Raw genomic sequence first — 22,078 nt, 5'->3', positions numbered from 1 at the left:
ATATTTGTTTTACTTACAGTTAACTCTTACCTTCCTCTTTCCCTCTCCTAAATATTCTTTCAAACATTAGTGACATGAAGTAGGGCATATGCTTTAGATTCCTCTACAAGTTTAACAAAGTAAAAAAAGTCCAATATTTCCATTTTTTCTTGTTCTGTCTAGTTTCACAAACATAAATAATGCTCTGTTATCTCACATTTATTTGTCAATTTCTGAGTTGCTGGTTTTATTCCTGTTGATCTTCATCTCCCAAATCTGGTCTCTGCCTCTTTTTCAATGTACTCCTGGTTCTTCTAGTCAACTCTTGAGCTTTTTTCTGTCTCTCAATCATTTTCTGTTGAAACATTGGAAAATGTTTCACTGGCACAGTATCTCTATTGGTTTTATTACCAAAAGAACTAGAGGCAGACTCTTCTTTTGTTTTATAGCTCACTTTTTGTTGGACACACTTATATATTTCCTTCTTAGCATGTTCTACATCAAAAAATGATTTTGTTTCTCCAGGGAAGAATACATTGAAGACAGCTGGGTACAGCAGTTTGAATCTCATGCCTATTTCACAACATTTCCCGAATGGTGGAATATATTTATTCTTCTTCTGCCTGGTGTACAATAACTAGTCATTCTCCACACATACTCTGCTGTCTCCCTCATTTGGTATTTTGTCCTTTTGCCAGTTTTGTCAGAACAACTCCTTCTGCTGGTAGGATTGCATCTTTACTATTAAAGGTCTATGTTGCTTTTTTACGGCCAGGTTCTCCTGTTGTGGAATACCAGTCCAACTGCTTATTTCTGCTTTCATAAAATGAATACAGTTTTTTTCCTTCCAGCTTCTCTGGTACAGCAAAAAATCTCAGATTTTCACTCCATGCTCTGTCCTCTAATTCTATTATTTTTGAAACATCTGTTCTTGAGCAGTCTCATATTCAGCCAGTCTTTTTGTCATTTCAACCCCTATTTTTTGTAGTTTTATCTCCTAATCTGAATATCTGTTTGTTTCTTCCATTTTTTCCAGCCCTTTGTTATTATTATATTATACTCCTTCACTGTTTCATTTGTTTTAATCAACTCTGAGTACATTTGACTTATTTTTGACTCTAGGTTACTGAAAGTCATGTCCTGCACCAAAGCTGGAATTTGCACTGCTTTTTGCTAAGCAGCTGCAGAATTCTTCCCAGTTGTGATTGATTTTCTTTCAGGATCTCTGATTTTTTTTTTGCTGGCATCCAGGCAGTAGACTTACTAGAAAGTTATTGAAATTTTCCCAAAAATATGAGTTTACTGGCAGAGGTGAAACTAAGCTGTTAGTCAATGTGCAACCATCTTGGAAGTCCAAGGGGGTTTACTGATGAAAAATTTAATTGTTGAGTGTGTTCTTGAATATTATACTGTTAAAATGGACACTGAACTGTTCAACTGTTTCTGTAAAATTCATGACAAGATAGAGACTGAGTTATTTTAATCTTCCAACCAGAACTGTTTTGGATGGTTATTGTTCTGATGAGCCAGGTATTAACTAGGGTTATTATAATTTTACAAGTAAAAATTTTAAGTATGTTATCTAATTCTGTTTCACTAATATTCAGTCCTTAAGCTGTTGACCTTCAGAATATCATTGTAGATAATTAAATATTAATGCATTGAATATCAAACAACATCAGCAGGTCTTTCCTGTCTTATGTCATCATCAATGTGAAATCTTTGTACTTTGTATCAATACCTGTCCTATATTGTTGTAAACCTGGGATGGTTAGGTCTAGTCTACTCACCTTAAAAATAAACCATGCAACTACACTTTTTATAATCTTTCATTTAGATTGTTATTTTTGCTACTTTAATACTGTTTTAATCAATACGCAAAACTTGCCATACATGTTCTTAGTATTTTTAGACACCAACTGGTTTTCATTACAGATAGTGGATTATGTTAATGGACTACAAACCTTGGCAGTGAATTTTAGGTTGTCAGCTTTTTGTTACAGTCTGACAAGTCATTTACCCAGAGTAAAGATGCCAGGTCAAACCTGAAGATGGATGCAGCATTGAGTGAGTTTTATTTATTATTATTTTTTATTTTATTTAACATTTGTTAACTGGGGGTGTCTGACTGAACCGAAAAGACCCTTTTTCAGCAGAGGCCTGGGGAGAAAAGCTCCACATAGAAAAATTACAGATATATTTAGATATTTAGACATGATCAGTATACACACAAATTACAATAGACATGTTTTTACAGTGGTATGCAGCACATCAACAGTTACAATGGAGAGAACAAACAAGAAAATATTAATTTAAAAATAAAGGTAATTAATAGATTTGTGGTGTACAGCTGAAATTTGGAACATAGGTAGAATACATACATAGTACACAGGTACAGTACATACATTGTACATTAGCCAGTGTTTGTGAGTAAGAGTGAAAACTATTATCAAGTACTCTAGGTTTAGAATGTGTGCCTTATCCACTTTCACTAGCCTGGGGAGCAGTCATGGCACTGAAAACTTTGCTTGAGATGTTGCCTAATGAGGTTTTTAAAGGAGGCTTTGGATGATGTATTTTGTATGCTAATGGGGAAAGAATTCCATTTTTTAGCCAATGAACTACTATATAGTGCGTCTCCAAAGCTATTGTAGCTGTTGGTGACTTCTAGTAGTAGTTTGCTTGATGATCTAAGAGGCCTTTTGGCTGAGTGATGTACTAGGTTTTTGAGGGCAGGACACTTATTGGGGAGGTAATAGACAGAATGACAGAGGCAGAGATGATTGTAGGTTAGGAGGTTGGGCTGTTCAAGCCAGTGGAGCTGTCTCAAAGCAGTACACTGATGAGTTCTATATGAGCAATTTGCAACAAAGCAGGCAATTTTGTTATAGCAGGCTTCCATTTTGCTTAGTTCAGTTTTGTTGAGATTAGTCAGAATGGGAGATGCATAGAGTAGGGTGGATAGAAGTTGGGAGCGAGCAATGGCTGATCTTGCGTTGTTGGTAAGAAATGGTCTGATACGATAGAGTGATCCCAGTTTGGCATGTATTTTTTAATAGTTAAGTTGAGATAACTATCAAATTTTAGGTGGGAGTCTATGGTTATTCCCAATAACTTAGCCTGTGCCACTGGAGCGATTGGAGTAGCATTTGTGGAGTAGATAGTGAATTGACTGTTATCAGTGTCTTTGTTAGAACTGGTTATAATCATAAGCTGAGTTTTCTTTGGATTGAGGATAAGTTGGGCTTTGGTAAGGTAGTTTTCAATGTCAGAGAATGCTAGTTGAGTTGTTTGCAGGAGGGTGGGAATGTTTTGTGCAGCACAGATTAAGGTAGTATCATCTGCATACTGAATGATAGATGGATGCTGTGTGGTGGTATGGAAATCATTTGTGAAGACTGTGAATAGTAGTGGTCCTAAGATAGAACCCTGTGGGACTCCTATAGTTATGGGCAGCTGAGGAGAGAGATAATTTTCCCATTTCACAGCTTGGTACCTGTCAGTTAAGTAGCTTTGGAACCAGGTAAGAGTCAAGTTTAATAGGTGATATTGGTGAGGATTTGGTGCGAGACTGTGTCAAATGTTTTGAACATATCCAAAAAAAGAGTTGACACTTGCAGGCCTTTGTTTTTGAGACAGTTTATTGTGTCTGTGAAGCAGAGGAGGGCTGTAGTGGGACAATGGCAGGTCTGAAACCATGTTGAGTAGGTGACAGGATGTTGCTGTCTAGGAGATATTTTACCACCTGGGTATGGATGCATTTTTCTAGGATTTTGGCCAGGGGGGAGAGAATAGCAATGGGTCTGTAGTTATTAAGTTCAGTGGAGGTCCCACCTTTATGTATGGGTGTAACATAGGATATTTTCCAGAGTTTGGGCACATAGTTTTTAACAAGTGATCTGTTTATGAGAGTGGAGATTGGGGTAGCAATAGCATCTGCTGTGAGTTTCAAGAAATAACTTGGGAGTAGGTCGGCTGCTGTTGATGAGATTTTTAGTTTGGAGAGCATGTTTTTGATTGAAGTGGTGGAAACTGTTTTGAAGGTAAAGCTTGTATTAGTATTATTTGTGTTGAGGCTGGAAGTGTCCTGTGATACTAAGGATAGAATTGAGTTCACAAAGTAGGAGCTGAATTGTGTTTTGATGGGAACTTTAGTGTCAGGGGTGGTTGGTTTGGGGCTAGCCTTTTGAGTGGGTTTTAGTAGCTGGTTTACATTTTTCCAAAATTTTTGATGGTTGTGTTGGTATTTATTTTGTAATGTTGTGTAGTAGGATTTTTTTGTCCAGCCTAATGCATTTTTTTGCACGGTCGCGCAGTTCTTGGTACTTAGTTAGGCTTTGTGTTTCTTTGTTTTTTTGATAGTAAAGCTAGGCATTGTCTCTGGACTTGAGGATTTGCTTTGTTTCTTTACTGAGCCAGGGGTTTGTAGAGGTTCTAACCTTGATTTTGCGCAATGGACCGACAGTGTCTAGGTCTTGTAGAAATGTTTTTTTGAAATATGCTACAGTCTGGTCGAGTAGGAGGGTTTTTAGGGGGGTGCAGTCACAGTTACAGAGTAAAGTATTGAGGACCTCAGGAGAGAAATTGTTTGTGTTTCTAGTGGATTTATAGTTACTGGTTTTGCATATGCTTGTTCTAATACGTATAAGGTATATTATGTTGTGGTCACTTAAGATGTCTGGGAGACTGCCTGTGTGGGGGTACAATGTGGGGTTGTTAGTTAGGACCCAGTCAAGGATGGATTCCCTTTTAGATTTTTTATCACATCTAGCTGGAATTTGGACTACCTGCTGGTAGCCATGGAGACTTATTAGATTACTTGGTGGTTCTGATATACAGGTGAACCAATCTCGGTTGAAATACCCCAGAATAAGGGTTTCTTGTGAGTATGTGGAAGAACACCAGGATAAGAAGTCTTCAAGGCTAGCAGGTATATTACCAGGTGGAATATGTATCACAATTGTGGTGATTACCTTTTTAGGGTGAAGTTGAAGTTGTGAGATAAGTATGTCCCAAGGAGAGGTAGGCATTTGGTATTTGACGTAAAGTTAAGTTGGACTTATACAGTAAGGCAGTTCCACCCCCTTTATGAAGTGGTCTGTCTTGTCTAATGATATTGTAGCCAGTAGGGAGAACATTTGAGTTAGCTATGTTTTTATTTAGCCAGGTTTCTGTTAAAGCAACTATATCTGGGGAGTGGTGTGCTATTGCGGCCTAGAGTTCAGGTATTTTATTTTTGATACTTCTAATATTAATATTTAGCATTAAAAGATGGTTCATCTTACTGCTGCTGTTAATTTGCCCAGGGATGAAGATAGTGGGGGTATTATGTTATGACAATTGCGTTGGAACAGTTTGTGTTGGACAGGATGGATTTGGAGCTGTGTTGGGGTGGATGTCCCCACTTATGGTGAGCCTGGTGTTAAAATAGTGATAGAGATGTTGGAGTTTGGTGATGAGTGTGAGAAAGTATTGTGTTTTTTTGGAGTAGGAATGAGAGCATGTGTGTTTAGTTCTGAATTTTTACCTGGCTAATTAATCTTAAAATAATGAATAAAACTAGAATTGTTGTAATGTCTGGAACATGACTTGCTAATCTCAAGTATAATTCACAGACGCTGAACTCATGGAACGAGAATTATATCATATTAATACTCAAATATTACTGCTCTTGCTGTCAGGGAAGAGACAGAGCAAAAAAATACTTCAGCACAATAAGAAAAGTCTGTCAAAAGTGAGAGAGAGAGGACATTGACCCAGAATTCAATCAGGATCTGCAGCTATAGGGAAAACTGCACAAGGTGGATAGTCATATTCTTTGACATTATTTGCAAACATCTTTTTAGATAAGAAGCTATTTAACTGAACTGTAATACTGCTATTTAGTGTATAGAAAGGAAATCATTTTAATGTCCTGTTATAAACATGGGGCCTTACTCCACAGGACTGTAATGTCAGCAGTCGAGTAGTTCAGAACATATCGGTGAGCAGCAACTAACCTTTCTAGGTGTACTTTCTATTAACCTTCTGATATGCGTTATGTATGACATATAGATTATGTAAAACTCTGGAAATGTCACTGCATATTGGACATTTTTTCAGCAGACTGTTTGCTCTCTCTCTGAACGTCTGGAGATATAAAGAAATGTAGGGTCTGTTAGAAGCAATTTTTATGGGAAAATGTGCACCTTTGGTAGCTTGAAGCATTATTTTTTCCTCTGTTCCTCCAGCACACAGTTAACAGTTTATATTAAAAATCTATCCAGAGCTACACTGCTAGGTCATCAGATCTTGTCCGGCTACTCAAACCACTAGTCCTGTTGACGTGGTGTTTTTCTTTGTAATATCGTTCTGTGGCAAGTTGGGCAGTCGAGCAGTTCTGTGCGTAATTCATGTTAATGTTGTGCTCATTTTCTGGCTCCCTAGAAGTTTGATGTTGCTCTTCTGCAAAGTTGTCAGATATTTGTGAGGAGATCAGTTTGTTTCTCTGTGGATTAGGGATTTCCATATTAGGGGTTATGTAAAAGAGTGATGCATAGTTTCCTTGTGGGCTGTTTTGCAATTTCAGCTCTTTTGACCATCTGTCTTCTAATGTAGCCTTTGGCGAAGCTCTCAAAGTTTTATTTAGGTATTTTGCCAACCTTTTATTTCCCAGGTAAAGTATTTCAGCAAGGCTCAGAAACAGAGATAAACCTGCTGCTCCCAACATGATAACAATATAAATGTTTTTTTCTGTTGGTCTTGAAACAAAACAGTTTACTGGCTGTGGGCATGGCCAGTGCTTGCAGACATACAAGGCTTGGAGGAATATACCATATAGCTTGTACTGGCCTATGACAAAACCCATTTCTAATACAATTCGAAACAAAATACTAGAGATATAGGTTTCCAGCAATAAACCTTGTACTTTGTAGTGACCATGAATCTCATCATTGTAAGACAGCTCCATGTTATCTTCCTGGTATGTGTTTGTTTGTTGAGAAGACTTTGCAATATTGCTACCTTTATATGTTGATGACAACACCTTCCGTTTCCTTTGCTGTTCCTTCTGGATTGTATGTATGATATGCCCAGTATAAAGGAGAGTTGGTATTGAGACAAATATAATCTGCAGGATCCAGTATCTCACATGAGAAATTGGAAAGACCTTGTCAAAGCACACATTTTTACAACCTGGTTGCAGTGTATCGCAGCTGAACTCTGACTGCTCATCCTTCCAAGTATACTCGGCTGTAATTCCCAAGACCAGAACACGGATGATGAACAGGGCTGTGAGCCATACTTTCCCTATGACTGTAGAATGCTGCTGCAGTTCTCCCAGGACCTCGTACAACCACGTATGATGAGCCATCTCGTGTGGCATGTCTTTTGTTCCTGTGAAAAATGAAAACAACCATTGCGTTATACATGCCCGCTATTGTTCTGAATTGTCATGCTTTAGAGGAGTTGACATTTTATTATTCTTCCATGATGTAAAAAGCACCTTCTACCCATAGTAAACATACTTTAATTGTAATATTCACTTTCTGTTATGTGAACAATTCAAATATGGTTAAAACACATCAGGAACAGTGGCTTATTTGTCTTTTACATGTCTGATTTAAAGAAGTTAGCCCACCACTGCAAAATGTTGAATTTGATAATTCCTTTTAAAATTCTCTAGAAGTATCTGTCATTCAAACCTCTCAAATATCCCTATTATGGAGGAACGTTCATATTTTCAGACTTGATTTACCCCTGCACACGGTATGTCTATTTTTGGAGCTATGTCCCTATATTCAGGCTTGATTACCCCTTCACATAATTTTCTGAACCCCCCCTCGATGTCATATGATTTTTGAATCTGTCTAGTACACAGAAAACCACACTACATGACCAACACACTAGTGTCACCAGTAATTTAAAGAAAAAGGATACTCATCTTACATTTCCGTTTTTTCAAAAGCAAAAATAAACATTGCATAGTAGACTTTTATAAACAAAAGTTCATTTAAGTTTACAGATTTCACACATGTTCTTTAATAACATACTTACTTTTGTCATTTTTATCTCTGAACGTCCTTCTAAGTAGTATTCAACATTCCTACAGGAATCAAGAGGTTATGTGTTATTTGTTATTCAAATTTTATGCTAATTAGAATTACAGATTTTTGGCTGGATGTACTTACTTTTTAGGGGCCTTTATTCCTATTTTCAATATCTGCAGGTTGAGAGGTGTGCTGCCATTTAACAATATTTTGAGATAATATTATGCCTAAATAAGGCAGGTATTTTCATTTCTATCTGAATATTTAGGAAAGAAAACAGTCTTTAGAACGTAAACAAATTAGCCTACTTTAAAAATAACTTTCGTTAGCCTTATTTTAATGCTTTTTAAATATTAGCTTTAACAAAGTACTAATTGAATAGAAGTATCAGATGTAGACCCAGGCATTTACAAAGGAGTGAGTCTTCATTGCAACACTGTCTTGAAAGGGGATCTTAAAAGTCATGCTTCAACATACAGTCATGAGGTGAAGTAACGTCCAAAGAGCAGTCACTGAGTCGGGGGGGGGGGGGGGCAGAAATTTATGTGTACTACTTCACAAGCGTGAAGTGACTGGGGCAAGGTGATGATCATGTGTGGGATATGGGCCACAAAGAAATACTTAGAGATACAAGTGGCCCCTCCATCATTGTCTCCACTATCCATGACATACATGGATATGCATTTCCTAATATCATCCTTATCATTCAGCAAGAACTCCATAAAATAAATTTCCTTCATTATACCTACTACCTTATTTCTGATGGGCAGGCACCCTTGATTTCTTTTTCCTTGTTATGACTTTCTTCTGCAGGTATTACTATTACAGACAGAAGATCTCTTTAATTTCTAGACGACTCGTTTCTAGGAAAACAGGACTCTGAAAACAAAGCTGGGTCCAGCATGGCACTTCCAGACTAAATCTTCCCACAAATAGTCTGTATAGCCACCTTGGGATTTTGCTAATCCTTGCAGTCCCAGAATATGTACATCCAGTTTTCCAGTTTAACCAAGATACATCTCTAATGTAATGCAGCCATCCTGTGAAATGACCTGCAAAATCTGCAAAAAAAAAAATAATATTTGTGGGAAAACATTCAAGTGAAAACAGAGCATGCCGCTGAATAACCAAAAGGAACCATTGCTTTTTGCCTGGTCATTCCAAAGGTCTCTTTCTCAGACTCTTCAAACTGGATCACAAAGATTCTGGTCTCCTAACAGAAATAGTTTATATACAGTGCATATTAAATGTTTAATTGAAAGGGAATCCCTGTGTGCTTCTGTCAAAACTAGAACTCATGAAAGTCTGTCATCAATTGAATTAGCCACTCAATTTGTTTACTTAACTCATCTAAGAGATTCTCTGTATCTGATGGCACTATGTCTGAAGTAGCCCAAACTTTGCTTAGAATTCATTTTATCATAATGGAATATTTATTTTTAGCATGTGATCCCAAAGGTCCACACCGAAGACCCAGTAAACATTGCACCATATCTCAGCCTGTTTCAGTTTCTAGTAGTGCTGAAACGGCAGGAATAACCTCATCTAACCAGTCCTCTGCACCCAATTTATCAAATGCCCATGCAGCATGACTGATTACATTTAGTATCAGTAATGGTAAATCAATGCCCCTATTAACACTCACTTTTCTTATATAATCAAAGATTCTTCTCATCCCATCAGAGATTAAATATATTTTCTAATGATCCACTTACCATGTTCTGATAATATTGTAAAACAATTTCAAGGTATCTGATTTATAACATGATTCAAAACCTGGGACTCACAACCTCAGGACTCTACCAGACATTTTAACTTCCCCTGGGAAGCAGATAACTATTCCTAAATAAATTGATCCATGACATTATGAGTTTATTGAAAAAGCTGACTGGCAGAACAAAGGAACAGTAGGGATGATCTGAACCATATAACGTACTTGACAGAAGATAAGTTTATATGAAGGGAACTTTAACAATAGGTTTTACTAGCTTCAGAAAAAACAACTAATTTCTTGACTCTCTCTCTCTCTTTCTCCAGATCCTTAGGTTAAGGATTCTGTTAACTCTGCCATGTGCCTTTTATCTACTCCCAGATATTTATTTATCTATTTACACTTTGTTGACTGGGTAAGTCCAACTTGGCCAGTCACCTCTTGTTGATTAGGTTAGTTCCTCCAGGCCAATTCGATCAGGTACTAGGAAATTTTACCTACTCTTTTTGATAACTTTGTAGGATCTTTTTCATGCAACTGAACTACCACTAACACAGATAGATCGACTTCAGCTTAAGACCTCATTTGATGGATGGCACATTCAGGAACACAGCACTGGCTTGGCAGTATTGATAAAAATGAATCCAATTACCAGGGGTGAGTATAGAACCCACAGGCCTCTGATCTTCCAACAACAAAGGAAAGTGTGCTACCTGTTTAGCTACTGCACTATTTTCTTAAATTTTAAACTCACTTGTCCCTGAGATATGGATTAATACCTGGTAGTCTTTTGGAATGTTAATATTAACAGACAAAAAAGCTTTTGTCTTTAATTGATTAATTATATAAGCAGAAAATTAGCCATTTTTCTTATAGTTGAATAAAATCCTGTGCAGATTTGCTTCAGAAAAGTTAGAGAGGTTATTTGCAAAAAGTGAAGTTCAACGCTCTTTTTCTTTTGCAGCAATAACCTTGAGTCTGTAAAAATCCTTAATCTCTGAGCTAGGGCCTTGCGGTACAGATCAAATAAAGTGGGAGGGGGCTAAAGGGTAGCCTTCCTCAATACTTCTACTGAAATGGAACTTAAGACAATCTTACCCTAACCCCAACTGCCATGTATAACCACCTAAACAACTGCAGAGACTTGTCTGTACCTGACTGTATCAAAACCAGGTCCTCCCAAAAAAAATAAAGAGGCCACCAGGTGCACCTCAAGTATAAATAGGTTATATAACAAAAGGAAGAAACTGATGTCTAAAAACAAGAGGGGAAGTTACTCAGCAGAAAAATAATACCCTCCACAGCTTGAACAAGCAAACCAGATATCTTGTAAGGTCCTCTGAAACCAGTTATGAAGCTAAATTAACATCCCTAACTAAGGATAATCATAACGCATTCTTAGCCACGTCCGAAATCTAAAAGGGAATGCCTAACTATGTGCTGAACTTATAGTGGATGGTAGCTCTCATACTGAACCTAAGGAAATTGCCAACCTTCTAGCTGACAGATTTGGTGCAAACTTCACCTACATGTCCCCCCGAACCATATCCCAAAGCATACCTGACACCTGTCCTCTACCTAGTATCTCCAAAGAGCAGATCATATCCATGCTCTCCGAGATTAAAAACACCAGATAACATCCCAGGCTGCTTACAACAATCTAAAACAAGACTTAGTGGAACCACTTGGCACTTTCTCTTTAACTTCAGCCTGAGCACTGGCTTTGTTCCAGCAGAGTGGAGAACAGCAACAGTAATCCCCTTGCACAAAGAGGGTCAGTCAACCAACCTTGGGAACTATAGACCAATAAGCCTGACCAGCCTTATCCGCAAGGCCATGGAAAGAATCATCATGGATTTTATCAACAAGGGCATAGGTGACCTTCAAACTTTTGACCCAAACCAGTTTGGCTTTGTTAAGGGTAGATCATGCTTATTGAACCTGGTGGACTTTGAGAATATCACCAAAGCCCTGGACAAAGACAAAACAACACATACTGCCTATCTTGACTTAGCGAAGGCCTTTAACACAATCCCCCACTCAGGTATCATTGAGAAACACTCCCAGCTGGAGATTAACTCATATGTCACTAGATGGGTGGTCAACTGGCTCACCAACAGAATGCATACTATCAAAGTTAGGGATTCCACCACTACCAGTAAACCAGTTACCAGTGGCATACCACAGAGATCTGCTCTGGGCCCTATACAGTTTGGAATCTATTTCTCGGAAGTCCAGGTGAGAACAGATGGCCTGCAGCTTACCAAGTTCACTGATGATTGCAAACTGAGCACAGTCACTGAATCCCCAAAATTCAGGGCCTCCAAAACATAACCTACATGGAAAGACTGAAAGCCCTGTCACTGTACTCTGTATCCTGCAGGCTGCTGAGAGGCAACTTGTGCCTGGCCTACAGAGCAGTCTCTGACCCTACCCTAATGGAAATGCTGCACATCCACAAATCAAATGGGGCAAGAGTCACTCACACCAGTGATCTCAATCTAGCCTGGACATTAACAGAACATGCTGGAGAGAGATATATCTCCCAGAGATTGCTGCTCTTCTGGAATAAACTTCCAATTCACATGAATCAGAGCTCCACAGTAACCCCATTCAAGTGCAACTTAGACAATTGGGTGGGAGGCCATAAATTCAATTTGGGGGTGGCACCTATGTTCCTCATGGACAGGGGCAGTCAGTGCTGATCATAGACTTGCTTTGCGAATAGCAACCATCTAATCAAGGTCAATTAGGGAACACTAGTAAAACATGGCTAGGCTTGTAAAGGCCCTAGGGCCATTAGCCTAGTAAACTCATATGAACCTATGAACCTATGAACCTTGTAGAACCCTTCACATATACTGATTGTAACATAGTGAAATCTGAAAACAACCATGACTTAGAATGAAAAAGGTCACTCATATGTTTTTTCAGCATCACAACTAATTGTAACCAATGTTTTAGTGAATGTTTGCCTTCCCAAGCTAAACCTGGCCTGATGTGGGTAAACCAAGGGTGGCATTAAAGACTCCTTGTCAGTACTGTGATAAAGAGTTTATACTAGTTTCATAGGTAAGTACTAGGCTAGCTGCCCTTGCAGGCCATTTTAAGCCTAGCAAATTTCCCTTTTTGTGCTCGAATTAACCTCTCCGATTTGGTTAGAGACTAGCCTTTCCTACCCCATGGGCGATAATCATATATCACTCCTAATGAGAATAACTGGGATCATACCATAGATAATTTGCACGGGATAAAACATTTAGGAATCATGGGTAAGCACTCATACAGGTTTGTAATATGCTATCACCAGAAGAAGGATTTTGCCCATCTTGAAATTAATTATGTGACTACCATCTTCTCAAAATATCTACTGTGCACAAAATATATAATTACATAATTTGACAAAATGAGGAAGGAATACTTACTTAAATCTATGAAATACCTCAAAGCACAGCCAGTCTTGATGTGATAATAGGTGGTACTGCCAGCCATGCCATGAGAAGTGGGGCAGTGGATGTGTAACATGTGCCAGCAAAGCTAGCTGGACTTTTGTAAATAATTACATGTCATTTGTATTTCAAACTGATTTCTACAGATGGTTGTGCTAAAAATGTATTTGTGAGGTTTGCTTGTGTTAAAATGTATCAACAGTGCACCCTGCTGGAAGGAAAATAAATGTACATGTATTATTGTAACTGAATTAAATGTATATGTTCTAACAGAGGACTGGAAGAGAAGTTAATCTCAAACTTTACAATATATCTGAATTTAAATGACTTTATGGGTAAGCCATAAATATGTTATCCCACAGTTTTGAATGGAGACAGAGATGCAATGTCTGTGCTAGAAAATGGTTGCATCTCCTGTAGGAAGAGTGGAATGGTTTTATGGTTTTATGACTTCCAGCAGCTATACCACATCTGAGCAATGCTCTTGTGTGTGTATTATTGACATGGATATAAGGGAACCCATGGTGGGCAGCCTAAACCACCCCAACAGAGTCTACCAGTAACAGGGGAAGCCACTAGTTCAGGTATATCACCAGGTTCAAGGGTTAAATGTTGTAAATATAACCAGTGGGACCATGTATCATATAGATGTCCATAGAGGCAAGGTGGGAAACAAAAGATGGGAGAGCCAGCAAGTGGGAATAACAGTATGCCAGTGGTAAGTTGTCTGGAGACAACATGGGTAAAAACTATCACAAGAGGTTATATCCTGTCTTGGTGGATGGAAATCAGGCCACTGCTAAGAGAGAGAGACACAGCCTCTGACATAACCAGTGTAAATCCTGCAGTGGTCAAAGAGGACCAGTACTTCCTTGAGCAGTCCACTCCAGTCAGAACTTTAGGAGGGACCTCATTCCAAATTCCTTTGACCAGGGTTCACCTTGACTGAGAGGGTGAAAAAGGAAGCAATCTGGTAGGTGTGTTTGAGGATATCTCTGCAAATGTCCTGATAGGGAATGATTTTGATAATGCAGTACCTTGCGTGCATGCAGTTACACGCAGTCAGGCTTGGAGACAAGCATGTGGGTCTGGTAGGCTGGGGGAGACACAGACAGACACCACACCTGAAGCCAGGGCTGGTGAAGTGGCTATTTCAGGGAGAGAGCTACCCTGTAGTAGTGAGCCTGAAGGTGATCCACAGCTGCTGGTAGGTACTGATGTTCCCTTGGACAGAGTGACTACAATGGCAGAGGTGAGTGGTAGTACCCTGGCTGACAATGAGGCACCACTGTCAGAGGATATCAGGCTTCATGTGGAAGGGGAGCTGGGAAGAGTCACAAAAGTAGAGCTGAGACAGGCTCAGCTCTTAGACCCTACACTAGAGACTTGAGGGAGGTAACTAGGGAGGCACCTGATTCTCAAGGCAAAGGAGAGTCTGTTTACTGGAACAAAGGATTAGTGCATAGAGAGTGGACCCCTGAAGGAGGGCTAAAGGGTGAGGTAATACAGCAGTTGGTAGTGCCTAGAGCTTACCATCTGGAACTTCTAGCCATAGCCCAGGACATTCCTTTTGCAGGTCATATGGGCATAAAGCACACCAAGAGACATATTATGCAGAACTTTTATTGGCCTGGGATTGTAAGGGATGTAACAGAGTACGGCAGGACCTGTGAGCAGTGCCAAAAGGTAGGCAAGGCAGGAGACAAGGTCAAGGCTCCTTTGTTGCCTTTGCCTGTGATTGAGGAGCCATTTCAGAAGGTAGCTATGGATATTGTTGGGCCTCTGAGTACCCCAAGTTCCACAGGGAATAAGTATTTTCTGGTGGTTGTAGATTATGCTACTAGATACCCTGAGGCAGTGGCACTGTCCTCCATTGAGGTAGAGCAGGTGTCAAATGCTTTGCTACATATTTTCAGCAGGGTAGGTTTCCCAAGAGAAATACTGATTGCCAGAGGTGCCAATTTCATGTTAGACCTGCTGATTTGTCTGTGGAAACACTGTGGGGTGAAGCACCTAAAGACCATCCCTACCATCCCCAGACTAATGGTCTTGTGGAGAGGTTAAACTCTACACTAAAGACCATGCTACAGGCATTTGCAGAGCAGTTTAAGAGAGAGTGGGACACATATTTGCCCCATCTGCTGTTTGCATACAGAGAGGTACCCCATGAATCCACAGGTTTTTACTTTTTGATTAGATGTATAGGCATAGGGTGAGGGGACCTTTAGATTTGATTTGTGATGAGCAGGAGGGTGAGTGTGAATTCCATAAGCAGTCTGTTGTGGCATATGTCCTAAACCTCAGGACGAGGCTTAGGGAGCTGATGGGCTTGGCCCAGAAGAACCTGGCAGGAGCCCAACAGCAGTAAAAGGTCTGGTATGACAGAAATGCTCGAGCCAGAGAGTATGCTGTGGAACAGCGGGTTATGGTGCTTATTCCTGTCAGAGAATAAGTTGCAGGCAGCTTGAGAAGGACCCTTCAAAGTAATAATGAAGGCCACTGATGTTAACTACATGGTAGAACTGCTAGGCAAGAGGCAGGGGGCACAAATTGTATCATGTTAACATGATGAAGCCTTACCATGATAGGGAGGCCCATGTGCACAGTATTTGCAGTGGGGGCAGGAGGATTCTGAGGGGGATCTATAGCTACATCAAGCCAGCCAGCAAAATGCCAAGTTATTAAGGTGGAGCCTAGGGTTGCAGCTATATGATATGACAGTGCAGCACCATAGTGGGGTCATCAATGCCAATGTAGATGGACTCTCAAGACAGGGTATGAGTTAATGTGTTCCCAGACAGGCTCATTCCTCTCAATCAATGTTTCTCACAGGGCACTTGAAAAAGTAACTTGACTCTTCAAAGGGGGAGAGATTGATTATAGGAGGTACTGCCAGCCATGCCAGGAGAAGTGAGGCAGTGGATGTGTAACATAGGCCAGCACATCTAGCTGGAATTTTGTAAATAATTATATGTAATGTGTATATCAAACTGATTTGTACAGATGCTTGTGCTGAAAATGTATTTGTGAGGTTTGCTTGTGTTAAAATGTATCAACAGTGTGCTTTCCTGGAAGAAAAATAAATGTACATATATTATTGTAGCTGAATTAAATGTATATGTTTTAAAAGAAGGCTGGAATAGATGATGTTAATCTCAAACTTTAAAATATATCTGAAATTAAATTACTTTGTGGGTTAAGCCATAAAGATGTTATCCCATAGTTTTGGATGGAGACAGAGATGCAATGTCTGTGCTAGAGAATAGGTTGTAGCTCCTGTAGGAAGAGTGGAATGATTTTATGGCCTTATGACTTCCAGCAGCTGCACCACATCTAAGCAATGCTCTTGTGTGTGTATTATTGACATGTAGGTGCTAAAATCCTGGCAGCTTCTAGTGTTGGTGATATCATGGGAATCAGAGTCAGATGAACAGATGTGTGATGTCATTCTGTAAGCCAGAAATAATATTTAGATATTAATAGGATATTGCTCTCAGCATTCTGCATTCTGTCTTGGAACTAACAAGGACCACTCACCCACATTATTTTGGCTTGCTCTATTCAGTAAGTAGGAACAGTAATTGTTTAGATTAGTCAGGAAAATATAGTGAGAATAGCAGGAAATTGTTTTTTTCAATTACTGGGTGACTCTTTCCAGCTATGCTATTTTCAATATTTCCTGCGAATGAAACTCAGGTGGGTACTGTAAATAGATATTTAGATTTTTTTTGTTCTTTTATTATTTATTATTAAATCCATTTAAGCTTCTCATTGTGGTTGGTCCTTTTAGGGAAATATTTAAGTTTTGAGAGTATTTGCATATATTTATTTGGTGATAACTCTGGCCACTCCTGAAAGCCTGGCTGTTTGGTTGACATTACTGTTTGTATTAATATTAATTTCACTCAGTATACTTGGATACTGATAAGGCAGTTCGGATCCCAGTTGATAATGTTTTTTGAAGACACAGAAGCACACTGACACCACAGATATAATCCACACTAACACTTTAACTTGTTCACCACATTTATGTCCTAAAACTTCATCAGATGAGCGTACCAACAGTTAAGAACTAATTATATACACTTTTTAAAACCTTAGACCAATCAAATCAACTGTGTAATTAAAAGAACTAACACATACTCTTGAAAAATAAAATGCATAAAATCACCACTTGAAAGAACATACATACAATCCTTAAGAACATAGATTGTTTAAAACATAATGTAGCACCTTTATAAAAGATAAAAACATGAAAACTATGTTAAAAATATTTATAATAAAAACTTTTCATTTCTTTGCAATAAAATAATTATAAAAAAAATATATACATGTTAAAAACTATCTAATAGCACCATCTGCCCACCAAAATGTAAATTACAATTAGCTGATCTCAGCTTTAAAATTGGCTTCAAGGTTACATTTTCATTCAAACCCAGATATATATTTGCCTCTAAAACTAATTTCCAATATAGTTCTCTGTATTCTAACCGGGTTTCTCAAGGACCACCCCTTGGGTCTGTATGTAATACTTCTATGGCAAAAAAGGCAAATGTAGCCCCAGTGCAACTTTGACTATGTTTATACAAGGCATTGTTAATATTCTTCTTCCTAATGTCATACATGTGTTCATACACTTTCATTTTAAATTTCCTCTCCATTTTTCCTACATAATAAGCATCACATCCGTCACATAAAGCTAAATAAATAATGCCATTTGTACTGCAATTAGCATACCCCCTAGTTTTGATACATTTATTCCTACATTTTAAATGTACCATTTCCCCTACTTTTATATAGGGACACTGGGCACAATCGCCACATTTGTATGTGCCTCTCTTTTTGGAATTTTTACCATTGTACCTACATGAACCACTTTCCAAAATAGACTTTATATTCTGACCCCTTTTATAAATGCATTTAAAGGGGATCTCAAATATACAACTCAAATCAGATATACCAGCAAACCTTTTCCATCCATTCTCAATAATATCTCTAACAAGTTTAGCGTCACCATCATACGTGATTGTCAGTGCCTTATTATAGGTAGTGTCTCCATCCTTCTTGTTCTGACCAATGTCTACGACACCTTTTCCAAAAAGTGGGGCAAACCTAGTATCTCTAGTCTGCACCACTTCTTGAAATATCTCATTTAAAAGACCATCAAATATGTACACTCTCTTTGAAAATCATCATTGTCTGAAATCATCCTACTAAGATGTACAAATTGGCCTTTCACTATACTCTTTTTTTGATAAAATGGATCCGCACTACTGTAAGGTAAGTATGAATTTGAAAACGTCTCCTTTCTGTATATATTAGACTTGAATTTTCCATCTACCTTGGAAATCTTAACATCCAAATATTTAATTTCCATATAAGCTATTTCATAAATAAACCTAAGAAATTCTGTGCTATTGGTTAAATAATTTAAAAATTCTAAAAACTCGACTTCAGAACCAATCCAGAAGAGACAAAAGTCATCTAAGAAACAGGCATAATATCTCCAATATTGTCTATATTCAGAATTAAAAACATATTTATTTTCCCAACATGATAAAATTATGTTAGCATATGTTGGGGCACAATGTGCCCCCATAGCTACCCCTCTCAGCTGTCTAAAGTATTCAACCTCAAAAATAAATAAAGTTATTCTTAAAAATCAAATTCTTAAAGGTTAAACATGTACGAGAATCACTAAAGGAAATGTTCCTGCTATAGAATAAAATCTCTTCAAGCCATTCCATACCAACATCATGTGGAATAGAAGTAAATAAATCTATTACATCAATGGTTGTGAACCTTAAATCCTCTGGATATAAATCATTGTTAATTTTGGATGGCAAGTCCCAGGAATCTTTAATAACACTAGCCCCATTCAATGATAAATTCTTTAATTTATAATCAATATATTAGCAAGTGGGGCTGTGAGTGAACTATCAGCAGAAACTATAGGCCTGAGGGGGGATTATTAACATCTTTATGGATATTAAGGATTCCAAAGATGGAAGGAACCCTTGGTTTATCTACATGAAGGAAAGAAAAAGTCTCCCTATCTGTAAGGCCTTCTAAGAGCAGGTAATTTAAACACGCATATATCCTCTTGTAAGCAACATTAACTTCATTTAGTGAAATTCTGCTGTATTTACTATCATCCCCTTGGATGTCTAACCTCTTTCCTTTATAAAGTCTATTTTGGAAAGTGGTTCATGTAGGTACAATGGTACAAATTCCAAAAAGAGAGGCACATACAAATGTGGCAATTGTGCCCAGTGTCCCTATATAAAAGTAGGGGAAATTGTACATTTAAAATGTAGGAATAAATGTATCAAAACTAGGGGGTATGCTAATTGCAGTACAAATGGCATTATTTATTTAGCTTTATGTGACGGATGTGATGCTTATCATGTAGGAAAAATGGAGAGGAAATTTAAAATTAAAGTGTATGAACACATGTATGACATTAGGAAGAAGAATATTAACAATGCCTTGGATAAACATAGTCAAAGTTGCACTGGGGCTATTTTTGCCTTTTTTGCCATAGAAGTATTACCTACAGACCCAAGGGGTGGTCCTTGGGAAACCCGGTTAGAATACAGAGAACTATATGGCAATTAATTTTAGAAGCAAATACATATCTGGGTTTGAATGAAAATGTATCTTTGAAGCCAGGTTTAAAGCTGAGATCAGCTAAATTGTAATTTACATTTTGGTCAGCAGATGGTGCTATTAGTTTTTAACATATTTTTTTTTTATAATTATTTTATTGCAAAGTAATGACAAGTTTTTATTATAAATATTTTTTAACATAGTTTTCATGTTTTTATCTTTTATAAAGATGCTACATTATGTTTTAAACAATCTATGTTCTTAAGGATTGTATGTATGTTCTTTCAAGTGGTGATTTTATGCATTTTAGTTTTCAAGAGTAGTATGTGTTAGTTCTTTTAATTACACAGTTGATTTGATTGGTCTAAGGTTTTTAAAAAGTGTATATAATTAGTTTGTAACTGTTGGTACGCTCATATGATGAAGTTTTTAGGACAAAAACATGGTGAACAAGTTAAAGCATTAGTGTGGATTATATCTGTGGTGTCAGTGTGCTTCTGTATCTTCAGTAAACATTATCGACTGATCCGAACTGCCTTACCATTGCCTTTCTTTGGTTTTGTTATTGGTGGTGGTTTTAAGGCACTTTACCCTTCTTTTGGTTATACTTGGATACTCTTTTGAGAGCCTTATAGTAATAACTGGTGGCAGTGAATCTACGTTATAGTCTGGGCAAAGTTGGTAGAGTGAGTAATCTGTGTCAGTCTTTCACAGGTGTGTGTGTGTGTGTGTGTGTGTGTGTGTGTGTGTGTGTGTGTGTGTGTGTGTGTGTGTGTGTGTGTGTGTGTGTGTGTGTGTTTGTATGTGTGTATGAAATTTAAATCTCAAAGTGTGTGTGTGTGTCAGCTACTTAGGCAGGGACATGAAGCACTGGTTTCACAGAGAGTGTGGTGGAGGACTTGGCTTGGGCATTCGGCTGAGGACTTAACTCTGAAGCTGTACCTGTGGGGAGCCTTACTGGGGACCTGGGGAGATAGAGAGAGAGAGAGGGAGAGAAACTCAGACCCTGGGATGAGTTTGTTCCCCTGGGATGAGTTTGTTCCCTATGCACTCTTAAGGGAAACTGTACTTGATGCAGAGAGGTCTGCATCTGGAAAAACTGAGTGTTTCCATTTGTATTCTAAGTGAACGTCCCTCTCCAGTGTCAGGGGTGAGGATTCAGGCTCCTTGATTACTGGCTCAGAGTCTGGGCCAGTAAATATGAGATCTCCTTCAGAATATAAATGTTTCTGAAAGTCCAGACCAAAAATTATCTACTTTTCAAAATATCCAATGCTTTTGTACAGAAATTGGAGTACAGTGGGGATCAGGGAATTTACCCTTTTTCCTACTGTAGTGCGATCTTAAAGTTGTTATATATAATATGCAGGGAGTGTGAGGAGTGCAGGGGGCTTGCCTCTCCTGCAAAAATGTAGATTTTTGCTGTTTAGTGTTGTTTGATCTTCCAGAAAGTCAGTCATATGGTCTTGATACTATATAATATACTAATGGCAGAAGGACTGTATACTGAAAGTCATAATAATGTGGCAAGACTGTTGTACTGGGGTTGTGCAAACATTATAATATTGAAGTAGTTGAAAAACATTGGAAACATGAGCCACAAAGCATTATAGAAAATTATGAAGTTTATATCACATGGGATCATCCATTACCAACAGTTCAAAAAATAGATGCGAGAAAAACAGATATCGTAGTCCATGAAAACAAGATAAAAGTGGCATTGATCTTTGAAATTGCTACACCCAGTGACTACAGTATCTTACGTACGGAGAGACAGAAAGACATAAAATAACAGGATCTGCAGGCAGAAATAAGGGCAATGAGGAAGGACACCCAGACCGTTCCAATAGTAGTGGGAGAAATGGGTCTTATAAAAAGAATCTATAATCATATTTAGAAATGTTATCATGGTGGTGCTGCGATAGCGCTGTCGCCTCACAGTAAGACGTTGTCCTGTTCGATTCTCAGCTAGAGCATCTTCTGTCTGGAGACATGCGTGAATGGGCGTACCTTCGTTGAAGGTTGTGCGTCAGGGCTGGCAACTCTGCACGTAAAAATCTACTGCCAATCATTAGCGGACCGGAGTTCCACTGTGGCGACCCCTAACCGGGAAAAGCCGAAAGACACAACATCAATATAACTCCATATGAATTGCAGAAGGAGTCATTACTGGGCACATTGCGAGTGCTGCAAAGAGCATTTCTGGCTAACATCAAAGAATGAAACAATACTAATTTCATGAACTTTAATCATACTTTGACTTAGGAATGGGGTGCATTCCTGTCATGGTATTAGAAACCCAA

At 38.4% G+C, this 22,078-nt stretch overlaps 1 protein-coding gene across 1 annotated transcript in view; it reads right to left on the bottom strand.

Annotated features, from left to right (window-relative positions):
- Window positions 1-5,090: 5,090 nt before the first annotated feature.
- The window catches only part of LOC122802469 (gap junction alpha-5 protein-like), a 36,930-nt gene continuing 19,942 nt past the window's right edge, over window positions 5,091-22,078 (bottom strand). Inside the window, exon 2 of the mRNA XM_044072096.1 lies at window positions 5,091-7,353. Within this exon, the coding sequence (XP_043928031.1) occupies window positions 6,248-7,342 (1,095 nt within the window). The 5' untranslated portion in view covers window positions 7,343-7,353 and the 3' untranslated portion in view covers window positions 5,091-6,247. The remainder of the gene's footprint in view (window positions 7,354-22,078) is intronic.

This window comes from Protopterus annectens, chromosome 5.part0, assembly GCF_019279795.1.
Source record: "Protopterus annectens isolate FY-2018-M chromosome 5.part0, PAN1.0, whole genome shotgun sequence".
Classification (NCBI taxonomy): Eukaryota; Metazoa; Chordata; order Ceratodontiformes; family Protopteridae; genus Protopterus; species Protopterus annectens.
The sequence above is the reverse complement of the archived record's forward strand: the minus strand, read 5'-3'. Positions and strand labels throughout refer to the sequence as shown.